Source organism: Sapajus apella, unplaced genomic scaffold, assembly GCF_009761245.1.
Source record: "Sapajus apella isolate SASKATOON/1434 unplaced genomic scaffold, GSC_monkey_1.0 scaffold32, whole genome shotgun sequence".
NCBI classification, from domain to species: domain Eukaryota; kingdom Metazoa; phylum Chordata; class Mammalia; order Primates; family Cebidae; genus Sapajus; species Sapajus apella.
The window spans coordinates 18,077,844-18,089,796 of NW_022436972.1; the positions used below are offsets into that span (position 1 = coordinate 18,077,844).

An 11,953-nucleotide genomic window follows, 5' to 3' on the forward strand; every position below is an offset into this window, starting at 1 on the left:
AGGATAGTATTGTAAAAAATTACACACTTTTAGCAAAAATGTCTGTTAAAAGAATTTAAAAATCAAATCCTAATTGTTCATCCTTTTTGAGCTTTATTCAATGTAATAGAGTTTAGGTATACAGAAGGAGAAATCTTGGAGTTGTTGCTAAGGCAATGGCATATCTGCATGATAAAAATGTGCTACTCTTCAAGGATAGTATAGCAGGATTATGAAAATAAGCAAACAAATGAGCAAATAGAAGTAATGTAGCTCCATGAAAAAATTTAATTGTAGCTTAAGACTAGATAGAAAAGATTAAAAAACACACAAAAATACAATGCTATGAATTATTCTATAACTTTGAAATCAGAGGGTTTCTGGGAGGAGAAACGCTTTGATTTTAGTTTCGGAAGGTGAGAAAATTTCTGTGGATGGATAGTGGTGATGGCTGCACAGCAGGGTGAAGCACTGAGTACCCCTGAACTGTGCACTTTAGAATGGTTCGGATGTACATTTTATGTTGTATCTTTTTACCACAATCTTCAAAAAGTGAAAGGGTTTCCTGGTCTATATATTGTGTATGTTTGAAATGCCAAGCTGAGGTCAGCATTCTGAAGGATGTTCAACAAAGTGCCAGGGGTCTCTTTGAGCCACTGCTTACGAGTAGTATTTTTGCTGTACTTTATTACAGAACCACCTAGTTGTGAAAAGACAAAAATTAGTGTCAAATAAAAAAAGATTTTTCAGCACATACCTTCCAGATCATATTTTCAAGCAAAGTTAATTATATCTGACTGTCAACTAAAATCTGCTTCACTTATCTGTGTGAGCAATGCTCTGATGTGTGAAGCCAAATACCCTTCACAGACAATAAAAACCTCTAGCGCACCAAATAACTACTAGAAAAAGTTCTCTAATAAAATAATAGTATTCAGTCTGACTACTAACCTCTACTGTCCTCTGCTATTAAACTGGAGGGTGTATGAATGTATTTTCTAAAGCTGTAAGAGCTGTATTAGGTACATTTTTCTCCCACTGTCACCTGTGAAGATTTGGTGAACTGGCTTTCCGCAGATGGACTGACGTATTACCTGATTTTAAAGTGTAAAAAAGGAGTGCCAAGAATGTTATTTTATGTATTCATCTCTGTCCACACATACACTCTAACAAAATGGAAGTGTTTATTTTTTCTTTCAAACTCAGATCTAGCAACAATGTTCTTTCAAATCTAAGCGGCAAAGGAAATTAAAAAAAAATCCAAAATGAAAAGTTAAAATGAATCGTTAATGTGACTAAATTAAAAAAATAATAATATGTATATAATTACATATTACACGTTATACAAGAAGGAAGCCCCATGAGGACTTAAATACACACAGTATGCTATACTTTTCATGTTGGATAGCACAAAAAATACTACTCTTCCTAGTGGCTTTTACTGATAAATACTATACTCTCTTATGTGGTAAATAAATAAAATATTCCTAAAACATTAAATAAGTTACTAGATAAGCAAATAAATACTGGCTTATACTCTTTGTTTATGATACCTGAGACCTAGTAACATAAAAATTGGTACTTCCTCCGTATTCCCCAACTCCTCATCTAAGAAATGAATTTGAATGACTTACCATTTTCTTCTCTGTTTACTCTTCTCAATGCACTTTCTTTTTTATTTTTTTTATTTTTTTTTTGAGATGGAGTTTCACTCTAGTTATCCAGGCTGGAGTGCAATGGCGCAATCTCGGCTCACCGCAACCTCCGCCTCCTGGGTTCAAGCAATTCTCCTGCCTCAGCCTCCTGAGTAGCTGGGACTACAGGTGCGTGCCACTGTGCCCAGCTAATTTTTGTATTTTTAGTAGAGACGGCGTTTCACCATGTTGACCAGGATGGTCTCGATCTCTTGACCTCATGATCCACTCGCCTCAGCCTCCCAAAGTGCTGGGATTACAGGCGTGAGCCACCGTGCCCGGCCTCAATACACTTTCAACTAAATTTTCATTAATGCTTTCCAAATCAGGATGGCTACACTTTCTGTCTTGTTCTTCCTCCTGCTTTAAAAGAAATTTAAAATACAGATTAAATAATGCTTGAATTGCTAAAAAAAAAAGGTAAACAAATATGCAAAGTCAGCTATTTTAATTTCAGATAAAAATGGATTAAAAAACATGACTAATCATAGAACCCCAAAGACATGTATATTAATAGCCATATATATCTGTATGTATTTAATAACATGTATATTAACCATAAACCTACATATGTGTATATATTAATAGACATACACATTCATAGCCATTAATATCAATGATTATAAGTATGAAGAGGATATATTAAAATGACAGATGTTTGGCAGGTCTTTATAAGGAAAAGAGTAATGAAAATTTCAATATGGTTTGCTAAATTGGGCTTTATGAACTATAATATCAAAATGAGATATTTTATAAAGTTGCCATATAGAGTCAAAATGTTCCCACTTAATTCAGTATCTTTCCAAATTACCTAAGCCCTTGATTTATTTCATGAAATATAATAATACACTATCTAGTTTACTGAATCTGCATATATTTTGAGGAGTACATATTGAATGTCTAAAAAGTCCCAGGCAAACAAATTCTCAATTATTTGTTGAATGAATCAATAACAGTAGGCTTGGCTGGCATGTTGGATTTTCATCTTTCTAAGCAGTGGTTCTCAAACTTCTCTTCCCACACATGTAGGGAACACAAAAATCTGTCACTTTTCAGCGATGGCTCACTTACTGCAGTGATTTCAAAGCCTCCTACACTCAAGATCGACATCAGAATCTTGAGGAATAGTGGTGAGGGGCAGCTGTGAAAAGCCCCCAGGGTACTCGAGTCTTTCCTTGCCATTGGGGATCACTGCTCTCTGCGTCTGCAGTGGCCTCCCACCGTCTTCTGGATGCTACTCAATCTGCCTTCATTGCCACCATCCTTTCCTAGCCTGCACACAAGTTTTCCTGCCTCAAGTCCTTCATGCCCTGACTGACTTTTTGGCCTTTTCTCCATTCTGTTTACATGTTGCACCCTTTTCATTTTGTGAGCACATATTGCTGTGTTCACTACAGGTGGTATCAAATTATAGCGCGTGGACACAGATCATCTGCAGAGGGGCACAAGGAAGCATTTTAGGGGATAGAAACTCTTTTGTTTTTTAGACAGGGTCTTGCTGTGTCACCCAGGCTGGAGTGCAGTGGTGCAATCATAGCTCACTGCAGCCACACTCCCAGGCTCAGGCAATCCTCCTGCCTCAGCTTCCCACAGGCATGTGCCACCATACCCAGCTAAAATTTTAATTGTTTGTAGAGATTGGGTCTCACTGTGTTGCTCAGGCTGGTCTCAAATTCCTGGCCTCAGTTGATCCTCCTGCCTCCACCATCCAGCCACTCTGCCCAGCCTGGAGGTCCTATATGATGACTGTGGCAGGGGTTATATGGACATTTAAATACCATCATCAAAATTTATCAAATTGTGCATAAAAATGTGTAAATTTTGTGGCATGTAAATTATAACTTAAAAAGCTGGGAAAAAACAGACACTACAATGAAAAGAAAAAAAAGTACAGAGGCCTGTATTCCATTTGTAGCAACATAATGGTGGGATGTTATTTATTTATAACCTATGGTTCATTTAAAAAATTTACAAGTTTAATTACTTGTACATTCCGTGAAGAGAGTAATTGGTTGTCAATACAACATCTTTTCCTTTTCTAATTAAAAGTTTAGGCCAGGAGAAATGGCTCACACCTGTAAATCCCAGCACTTTGGGAGGCCAAGGCAGGAGGATCACTTAAGCTCAAGAGTTCAACACCAGCCTGGGCAACGTGGTGAGACCTCATCTCTAGAAAAGCTAAGAACTAATAGGAATTAGCCCTGCAGTTGTTGTTCTATGTAATAAACTATTGCTGAACAAGTGGGACAAGTTATTTGACCATTTTTTGTTCATATTTTTAAAAATATCTTGAAAAAATGTAGGGCAAAGTCTATGTTTTCATGATATTTCAGTTAGGAAACTCATAAGTGAAATCTAACTGCAAAAAAGCTGAGGAAATAAATGATGCAGGCACTCTTACAAACTTTGGTGCTTCCTCAAAAAGCAATATACAGTTACTGACCCAGCAGTTCCACCACTAGATATATACCTCAAAATTTGGAATCAAGGAGACCCTAGCAGGTACACCATGGTTCATAACAGCATTATTTACAATAGCCAAAAGATGGAAACAACCTAAGTGTCCATCAATAGATGAATGGATAGGCCAGGCACAGTGGCGCACACCTGTAATCCCAGCACTTTGGGAGGCCAAGGCAGGTGGATCACCTGAGGTCAGGAGTTTGACACCAGCCTGGTCAACATGGGGAAAATTCAAAAAAATACAAAAATGTCTCTAGTTAAAAAAAAAAAAAAATTAGCTGGGTGTGGTGGCATGCACCTGTAGTCGCAGTTACTTGGGAGGCTGAGGCAGGAGAATCACATGAACCCAGGAAGTGGAGGTTACGGTGAGCTGAGATCACACCACCGCACTCCAGACTGGACAGCAGAGCAAGACTCCATCTCAAAAACAAACAAACAAACAAAACCTAAAGAGATAGTAGTGATGGTTGCATAACACTGTGAATGTAATTAATGACAATGAATTGTATATTAAAAATGGATAAAATGGCAAATTTTACATTTATTTCATCAAAGTAAAAAATTAAGAATAGCAAAAACAAAGAAAAGAGAAAAAGAGAAAGAAAAAGAGAGAAAGATTACATATTGCACAGCAAAACTAAATAATGGGAATTTCCTATTAGTAGATCCTACAAAACTAGCTCAGGGCAGATGTCTGCACTGGAAACATATATAAAATTTTATAATGACTTCATCCTAGGGAAGCAAACTACCAACTAGAATCTGTCACCTTATTAGGACTCAGCTAGATATGACAAGCTGCCTTTTCCGTTTTGCATGCCATACTTACTGGATGCCTAAGGGTACAGAGTTCATACAGAATGCATCCTAAGGACCAGATGTCACTAAAAGCATAAAGAAGCAATGTAATAATAAGTGGGTTATGTATCTTCTAATATAAAAAAATTTTCTTACCTTTAATAGGAATAGATATCACAAGTAATTCCTAGGTATTAAAATAAAACATATAATTTTGCTCTAACACTTAGATACTTCCTAAGAGTAATGTTCACAATAAAACTCTCTGCTCTTCAATCCCCACCCCTTCAAATCAGGGTGGCTGACATATCACTTCAGTAGTATTTGGGAATTCAGTAGCAAGAGAGAATATTTGCGGACTCAGATGACCGCAGCTGGAAGGACTCTGGAAGGCATCCAGTGAGCTTCCACTCCGACCACCCTGGATGCAGCACCCAGCCTTTGATCACATCTCCTGCTGGGCAGCTTTCAACCTCCTGCACAGTCTGCTCCCCTGCTGGATGGCTCTCAGGGATAGTGTTCTTCCTTTTCAAAAGCCAAAATGTGTCTCTGGGAACTCTCTCCACCCCCAGAGTTAGCTCTATGTTCCAAAACAAAGAGACCAAGACTACTAATTCTTCCACAAAATAGCTCTTCAAAATTCAGAGTTTTATAGTTGGCCTCATACCCTGCACTTCTTCATGCTAAGCCTCTCCACGTTCCACCACCAATTTGTCATCCTCTAGACTTTCCCTTTTTTTTTTTTTTTTTTTTTTAAGGGATGGGGTCTCCCTGTGTTGCCCAGGCTGGAGTGAGTGGCTGTTCACAGGCATTATGTCACTACACTGCAGCCTTGGAACTCCTGGGCTCAAGCAATCCTCCTGCCTCTGCCTCCCAAGTAGCTGGGACTACAAGCACATACCACCACGCCCAGCTCTTCCAGACTTTTCTACATGATATATATTTTTTTAATTAATGGTTTTTAATCAACTGTTTCCCCTTTTAGTTTTTTAAAATTTCAAATCAACAGAGAGGTTGCAAATGTCCACATGCCCTTATCTAGGTCCTGCAATCATTCCCATTGGCCATGTTTGCATGCCAATCTCCCTCCTCTATATCTATCTGAACCTCCCGAAAAAAGGTTACAGGTATCAAACACCTCATCCCTATACACATCAGCATGGTATCTCCTAAGAACAAAGACGTACCCTTTCCCTCAGAAACACAACACTGTTACCACATCCAAACAATTTAATCTCAATTCAGTAACATTATTTAACATTTACTGCATACCCAAATTTCCCCGGTTGTCCCAATAAGACCCTGTAGAGTTGTTTTGTCCCCATTCAGTCAATTCTACTTTTAAAGAAACCTATTTAGTATAGACTGTCATACCCTTTTCAGAAAGCAAGTCAGCAAAAAGTAACACAGCCTTTAGGTGTTTCTACTTCTAGGAATCCATGCCAAGAATGTGACACAAAACAAGGACATATTTATATACAAAAAGGTATGTTACTCACAGCACTGCTTATGATACTGAAATCTAGAAATATAAGGCCAACAACAGAGGAATTACTAAGTAAATTTTGGGAGGGCCATATAGTAAAATAAAGGCAGTCATTAGAAAATTTATGAAGAGTTTAAGTATGTAGGGAAATGATTATTATGATATTAAATGACAAAAGCAAATTATACATAAAATATATCAACTAGTTTTAGGGAGGAAAAGTGAATGGATGAAGAAAAAAATATCAAAATGTTATTAGCAGTTGGGAAATGTAGGTGATTTCCATGTCCTTTCTTACAGGTCTACTTCCAATCTTCCCTGCACATCCATCCCCACGATGGGCACATATAACTTATGTTCAGAAAAAATACTGCATTTTAAATCATTAAGATCTTCTAGGTATTATAGTCTTATGGGACCACTGTCATATATGCCATCTGTTCAGAATCAATTTATCTATCAACCAAGTGCTTAAAATCTAGCCCTGTAAATACTAACTCAATGACACAATCTATTGATTCTCAAATGTTGCTGTATATTAGAATTAACCAGTGATCTTGAAAAATTACTAGCGCCTGCTCCCCATCCTTTGTCATTTTGATTTAATTAGTGTAGACACAACCTGGGCTTTGGGATTTCTTTTCTTTTTTTTTTTTAAATAAGACAGGGTTTCACCATGTTGGCCAGGATGGTCTTGATCTCTTGACCTCGTGATCCGCCCGCCTCAGCCTTCCAAAGTGCTGGGATTACAGGCATGAGCCACTGTGCCCAGCCAGCTTTGGGATTTTTTAAAGTGGGAGCAGCGAAGTTTGGGAACCGCTGATATAATTCATACCATCCCTAGAAATGACTAGCCTTTCTTTTAGCATTTGCTCCTCTCAGCTACAATTAGTAGCAATTTGAAAACTATTACTTTCATCTAGCAGCCTAGAAATATACATTAGCAATATAGATTCCACACTGCTTTCAGATATACTTTTTAGAAAGCAAATGATCCATGCATCTGCTTTGAAGTGATGTCAGAGTGTAGCATCATTTGCAGGCTACAATGCCTGTCACCAAATGGGCACCCTTGCAGCAGATATGCACCACTCACCTTTTATTGTTATAAGGCAGGTTTTCCCAAATTTCTGGAGGCACATAATAAGGTGTTCCCACATATGTACAAGCAAATGCCATCGGACTAAAACCATAAAAAGGCAAAGAATGGTTACAGAGCATTCCTGAAAATGGATGTCCTGATCACTGTCACTACCCTAGGACAGAGATACACACTTGGAGAGAAGACAGACAAATCCAAAGTCTTCCAATTTCACTTTTCCATTTTGAGTGAGGACGACATTCTTCATTTTAAAAAGAAGAACTCAGATTATGTTTTCCATCATTGAACATGAGGCAGATAAACTGTCTTCCAAAGCCTGCTGATGATGGAGATTAAGGGTAGAAATGCTGACAGCTGAGTCCCAGAGTGAAACACGAAACATCAAGATCCCCTCTTGACAGCTACACATTCCCCTGCTTGGAAACTCAGGATGAGTGCTTTGAAATCTAACAAGCAAGTTTTAGGTTGTATCAGCAGACCCAATTGACCCAGTGAGAACCTGTGTCAGGGTGATGCCACATGGCAGGCCCAAGTGTCAACTGTTTTTCATCTGAGAACACATGGACTTAGCAAGTAGTCACTAAAAGAGAGCTAGGACACATTAACATACACAGTCACGTGCCACATTTCAGTCAACAACAGATGGCATATATGACAGTGGTCCCGTAAGACTATAATACCATATTTTTACTGTACTTTTTCTACATTTAAATACACAAATACTTACCACTCTATTACAATTGCCCAAGGAATTCAGTACAGTAACATGCTGTACAGGTTTGTAGCCTAGAAGCAACAGGCTACACTCTATAGCCTAGGTGTAGTAGGCTATACCATCTAGGTTTGTGTAAGTGCACTTTACGATGTTCACATGACAAAATCACCTTATGATGCATTTCTGAGTACTTATCTCCCTGTCGTTAAGTGATGCATGACTGTACTACTACAGAGATTTCAATGACTTTTTCTCAGGTATTACCTTATTTGGTTAGCATAAATATTAAGTCAAAGGGTACAAAGTTTCAGTTAGGACAAGTAAGTTCCAGTGATCTGCTGTACAACATAGTGACTACAATTAATAATAATGCATAGAATACTTAAAAAGTGCTGAGAGTAGATCTTAAATGTCCTCACCACAAAAAAAAATATGTGAGGTGATAGAGATATATTAATTACCTTGATTTAATAATTTTACAATGTGTGTATGTATATATATAAGTATATAAAACATGTGTACATCATAAATATACATAATTTTTGTAAATTATATTTTAATAAAGGTGGGGGAAATTTTAATTTGAAAAACAAATATTAGACTGACAATTTTTTTTTTTTTTTTTTTTTTGAGACAGAATCTCGCTCTGTCACTCAGGCTGGAGTACAGTGGTGCAATCTCGACTTACTGCAACCTCTGCCTTCCGGGTTCAAGTGATTCTCCCACCTCAGCCTCCTGAGTAGCTGGGATTACAGGCATGCACCACCATGCCTGGTTAATTTTTGTATTTTTAGTAGAGACAGGGTTTCACCATGTTGGTCAGCTGGTCTTGAACTCCTGACCTTGTGATCTGCCCTCCTCGGCCTCCCAAAGTGCTGGGGTTGCAGGTGTGAGCCACCGCGTCTGGCCTTAAATATTTCCAAATTAAACAAAAGTGTCCCAAAATGCATGGGATAACACAGCAAAATGAATTAAATAGTTTATTATTATTATTATTATTATTTTTTATCACCCAGGCAGGAATGCAGTGGCACAATCTTGTCTCACTGCGACCTCCACCTCCCAGGTTCAAGCAATTCTCCTGCCTCAGCCTCTGGAGTAACACAGGGTGCCTGACATTGCGCCCAGCTCATTTTTGTATTTTTAGTAGAGACAGGGTTTCACCATGTTAGCCAGGTTGATCTTGAGCTCCTGACCTCATGATCCATCCACCTCAGCCTCCCAAAGTGCTGGGATTATAGACATGAGCCACCACATCCCGCCTAGTTTTAAGTCCAAAAATGTGCTCCACTCACCTTGGACTTGATATCTCTACGTAGCACACATTTCCTGTGAATGTGATTTACTCCAAGGCACATCTGGCTAAACCAATTAAGTATCTGTAAGAAAAAAGTATGCAAAGTCTTCAAACATGCAGTAACTGACTCATGTGAACCTAAAATTTCAAAGAATCATGTCTAGGCCTTAGTCGACCAGGATTTTACATAATGTGAGTACAGACTCCTGTAAGTTACATAGTTCAACTAAGATTCAGTGTTACTTGGAGAAATTCAGAAAAGCCGTGATTTCCATTTTCCATCATCTTATGTGTGATCCAAATAGCAATTTATTTGAGCAAAACTTCCACTAGTTTTCTTATATTCAGCCAAATAAAAGTATTTCTTAAATGCTTATATAAAGGTAGTTCACCAATAAGAAATATATTACAGCTTTTCTAGTGTTACCATTATATTGGATTTTCATTTACTTTTGCAGAATATCCATATAAGATTTCACTATATTATAAATAATCCTTCAAGGTCAACATTTCCTGCTTATAAATCCAAGGGTCACAGTATCCAGAATTTCTAGGTGTCTTGGGGGCCTACTATTAAATGTCAAACTGATCTTTTTTTCACTTTTGCTGTGGAGATTCTTCCAGTTAAAGCCAAGGTTGAATTCCTTATTTTTAACAATACAATTTCTAAATGAAGAATATGTATTTACATTTATAACATGCTATAACCTAAATCAAACTAAGCCTCATTGGAGCAATTTAAATATTTTCCATAGACAATTCATTAAAAAATATTTAGTATGCAATTTTCCACAAAAGGCAGCAAGTCTTAGACTGAAGGGACCACTTCAAGCTTTAGAAGGAAAAAGATTGACAATAGGTACTCCCAAGAAACAGAAATGGCAAGCTTCATTCTTCTGATTTCAGTAAAACAAAATAAAATAGATCTGGCTTCTAAAATTTCAGTACGATAAAAATCAAGGTTTTAAATATCTAGTATAAAATTTGGTGATAAAATCTTGAAATTATTCTAAACATGTTTTTCCTTAATAATTTATAACCTATAGATTTTACTTCCTAAAACCATTTCAGGCAGCAGTATTCTGAGGACACTAAATGGTAACACCAATGCAGAAATCAGTCATTTCTATCTACCTTCTCGAGTAATTACAGATATCAATGCTTTTAACTTATACAAAGTTTATGAGAAAAGTGGCTTCCACACCTTGAGAGAAGCTATGTAAGTCAATCTCTTACCATGTCTTCAGGAAATAACTTTCCTTTTTGCTGTTTAATCTTTTGCATTAGATCCCCTCCATCACAGTATTCCATCACAATATACAAGTGTCCTTCAGCTAAAATAGACACAAGCTCTTTAGAAAAGCTGTAGTGGCTACAAATCAAATTCAGAAATGAACATATCTGGGGGAATTCGTATTTACCTTCAAAAGATTCTTTGAAGGCAACAATATTGGGGTGTTTCATTTTGGCTAAAAGAACAGCCTCCTTCCTAGAATTCTGTGTATTGGAGAAAAACTAGAAAAACATTTTTAAAAAGCACAAATTTAATACTGTATTTTAAAATAGATAACTTTATAATAATATAGTTTATATTATACTTCAATGCTAGATCCAGTTTTATAACATTTTGGCTCAACTTAAGTTTGTCAAATGACAAGAGAAAACTTGCCTGGTGATTTTTCAACTCTGGCTATATTTTCATGCTTGAGCTGACCCCTTCATTATATTTTTATTTTCTTTTTTCATTCCTTACACAGTCAGAATGTTAAATAGTTTTAATATCAGCCTAAGCATCATCTGACTTAGAGAGCCAGTATACCATCAAAAATAGTATACCTTTTTCTTGATAACTTGTAATATAGAAAAAAAAGAAAAAGAAACTTTTTTATCCTAAAAGAAAAAAAGGGGGGATTTCATGTTTTGACTGTCTGCATCACTTATGAGTCCACTGGTCCAGATAAAAAAATAATATGCGGGTGTATTACTGCATCAAGGATGAACAAAGATGGCATGCAAAGTAAGTTTCCAAAACTGTTTATCCCTAATTTATTCTATAAGAGTGAAATTCTGAATGATTTATCTTACAATCAAGAAATTGCTGGCCAGGCGTAGGGGCTCACACCTGTAATCCCAGCACTTTGGAAGGCCGAGGTGGGCGGATCACCTGAGGTCGGGGGTTCGAGACCAGCCTGACCAACATGGAGAAACCCCATCTCTACTAAAAAAATAAAATTAGCTGGGTGTAGAGGCACATTCCTGTAATCCTAGCTACTTGGGAGGCTGAGGCAGAAGAATTGCTTGAACTCGGGAGGCAGAGGTTGTGGTGAACCAAGATTGAGCCATTGCACTCTAGCCTGGGCAACAAGAGCAAAATTCCATCTCAAAAAAGAAAAAAGAAAAGAAAGAAATTGCCATTGTT

At 37.3% G+C, this 11,953-nt stretch overlaps 1 protein-coding gene across 1 annotated transcript; it reads right to left on the reverse strand.

The window, feature by feature from the left end:
* Positions 1-562: 562 nt before the first annotated feature.
* LOC116562432 (serine/threonine-protein kinase Nek3-like) lies at positions 563-11,722 on the reverse strand. The gene is made up of 7 exons (XM_032294675.1): positions 10,956-11,722; positions 10,771-10,868; positions 9,533-9,616; positions 7,696-7,763; positions 1,957-2,036; positions 1,614-1,636; positions 563-679 (listed from the first exon to the last, which is right to left on the reverse strand). Exons 1-5 carry the CDS (start codon positions 10,996-10,998, stop codon positions 1,973-1,975), a joined length of 357 nt encoding a protein of 118 aa, XP_032150566.1. The 5' UTR covers positions 10,999-11,722; the 3' UTR covers positions 563-679; positions 1,614-1,636; positions 1,957-1,972.
* Positions 11,723-11,953: the final 231 nt, after the last annotated feature.

Excerpts from the sequence above, each read along its gene's own strand:
- LOC116562432 (XM_032294675.1), bottom strand. The coding sequence starts at position 10,998 with ATGAAACACCCCAATATTGTTGCCTTCAAAGAATCTTTTGAAG. Across the intron at positions 9,617-10,770 it reads AGTTATTTCCTGAAGACATG|ATACTTAATTGGTTTAGCCA; the intron begins GTAAGAGATTGA and ends TTTTTCTTACAG. Across the intron at positions 2,037-7,695 it reads TTTGTCTGTCTTCTCTCCAA|CAGGAGGAAGAACAAGACAG; the intron begins GTGTGTATCTCT and ends TTTCTTTTAAAG.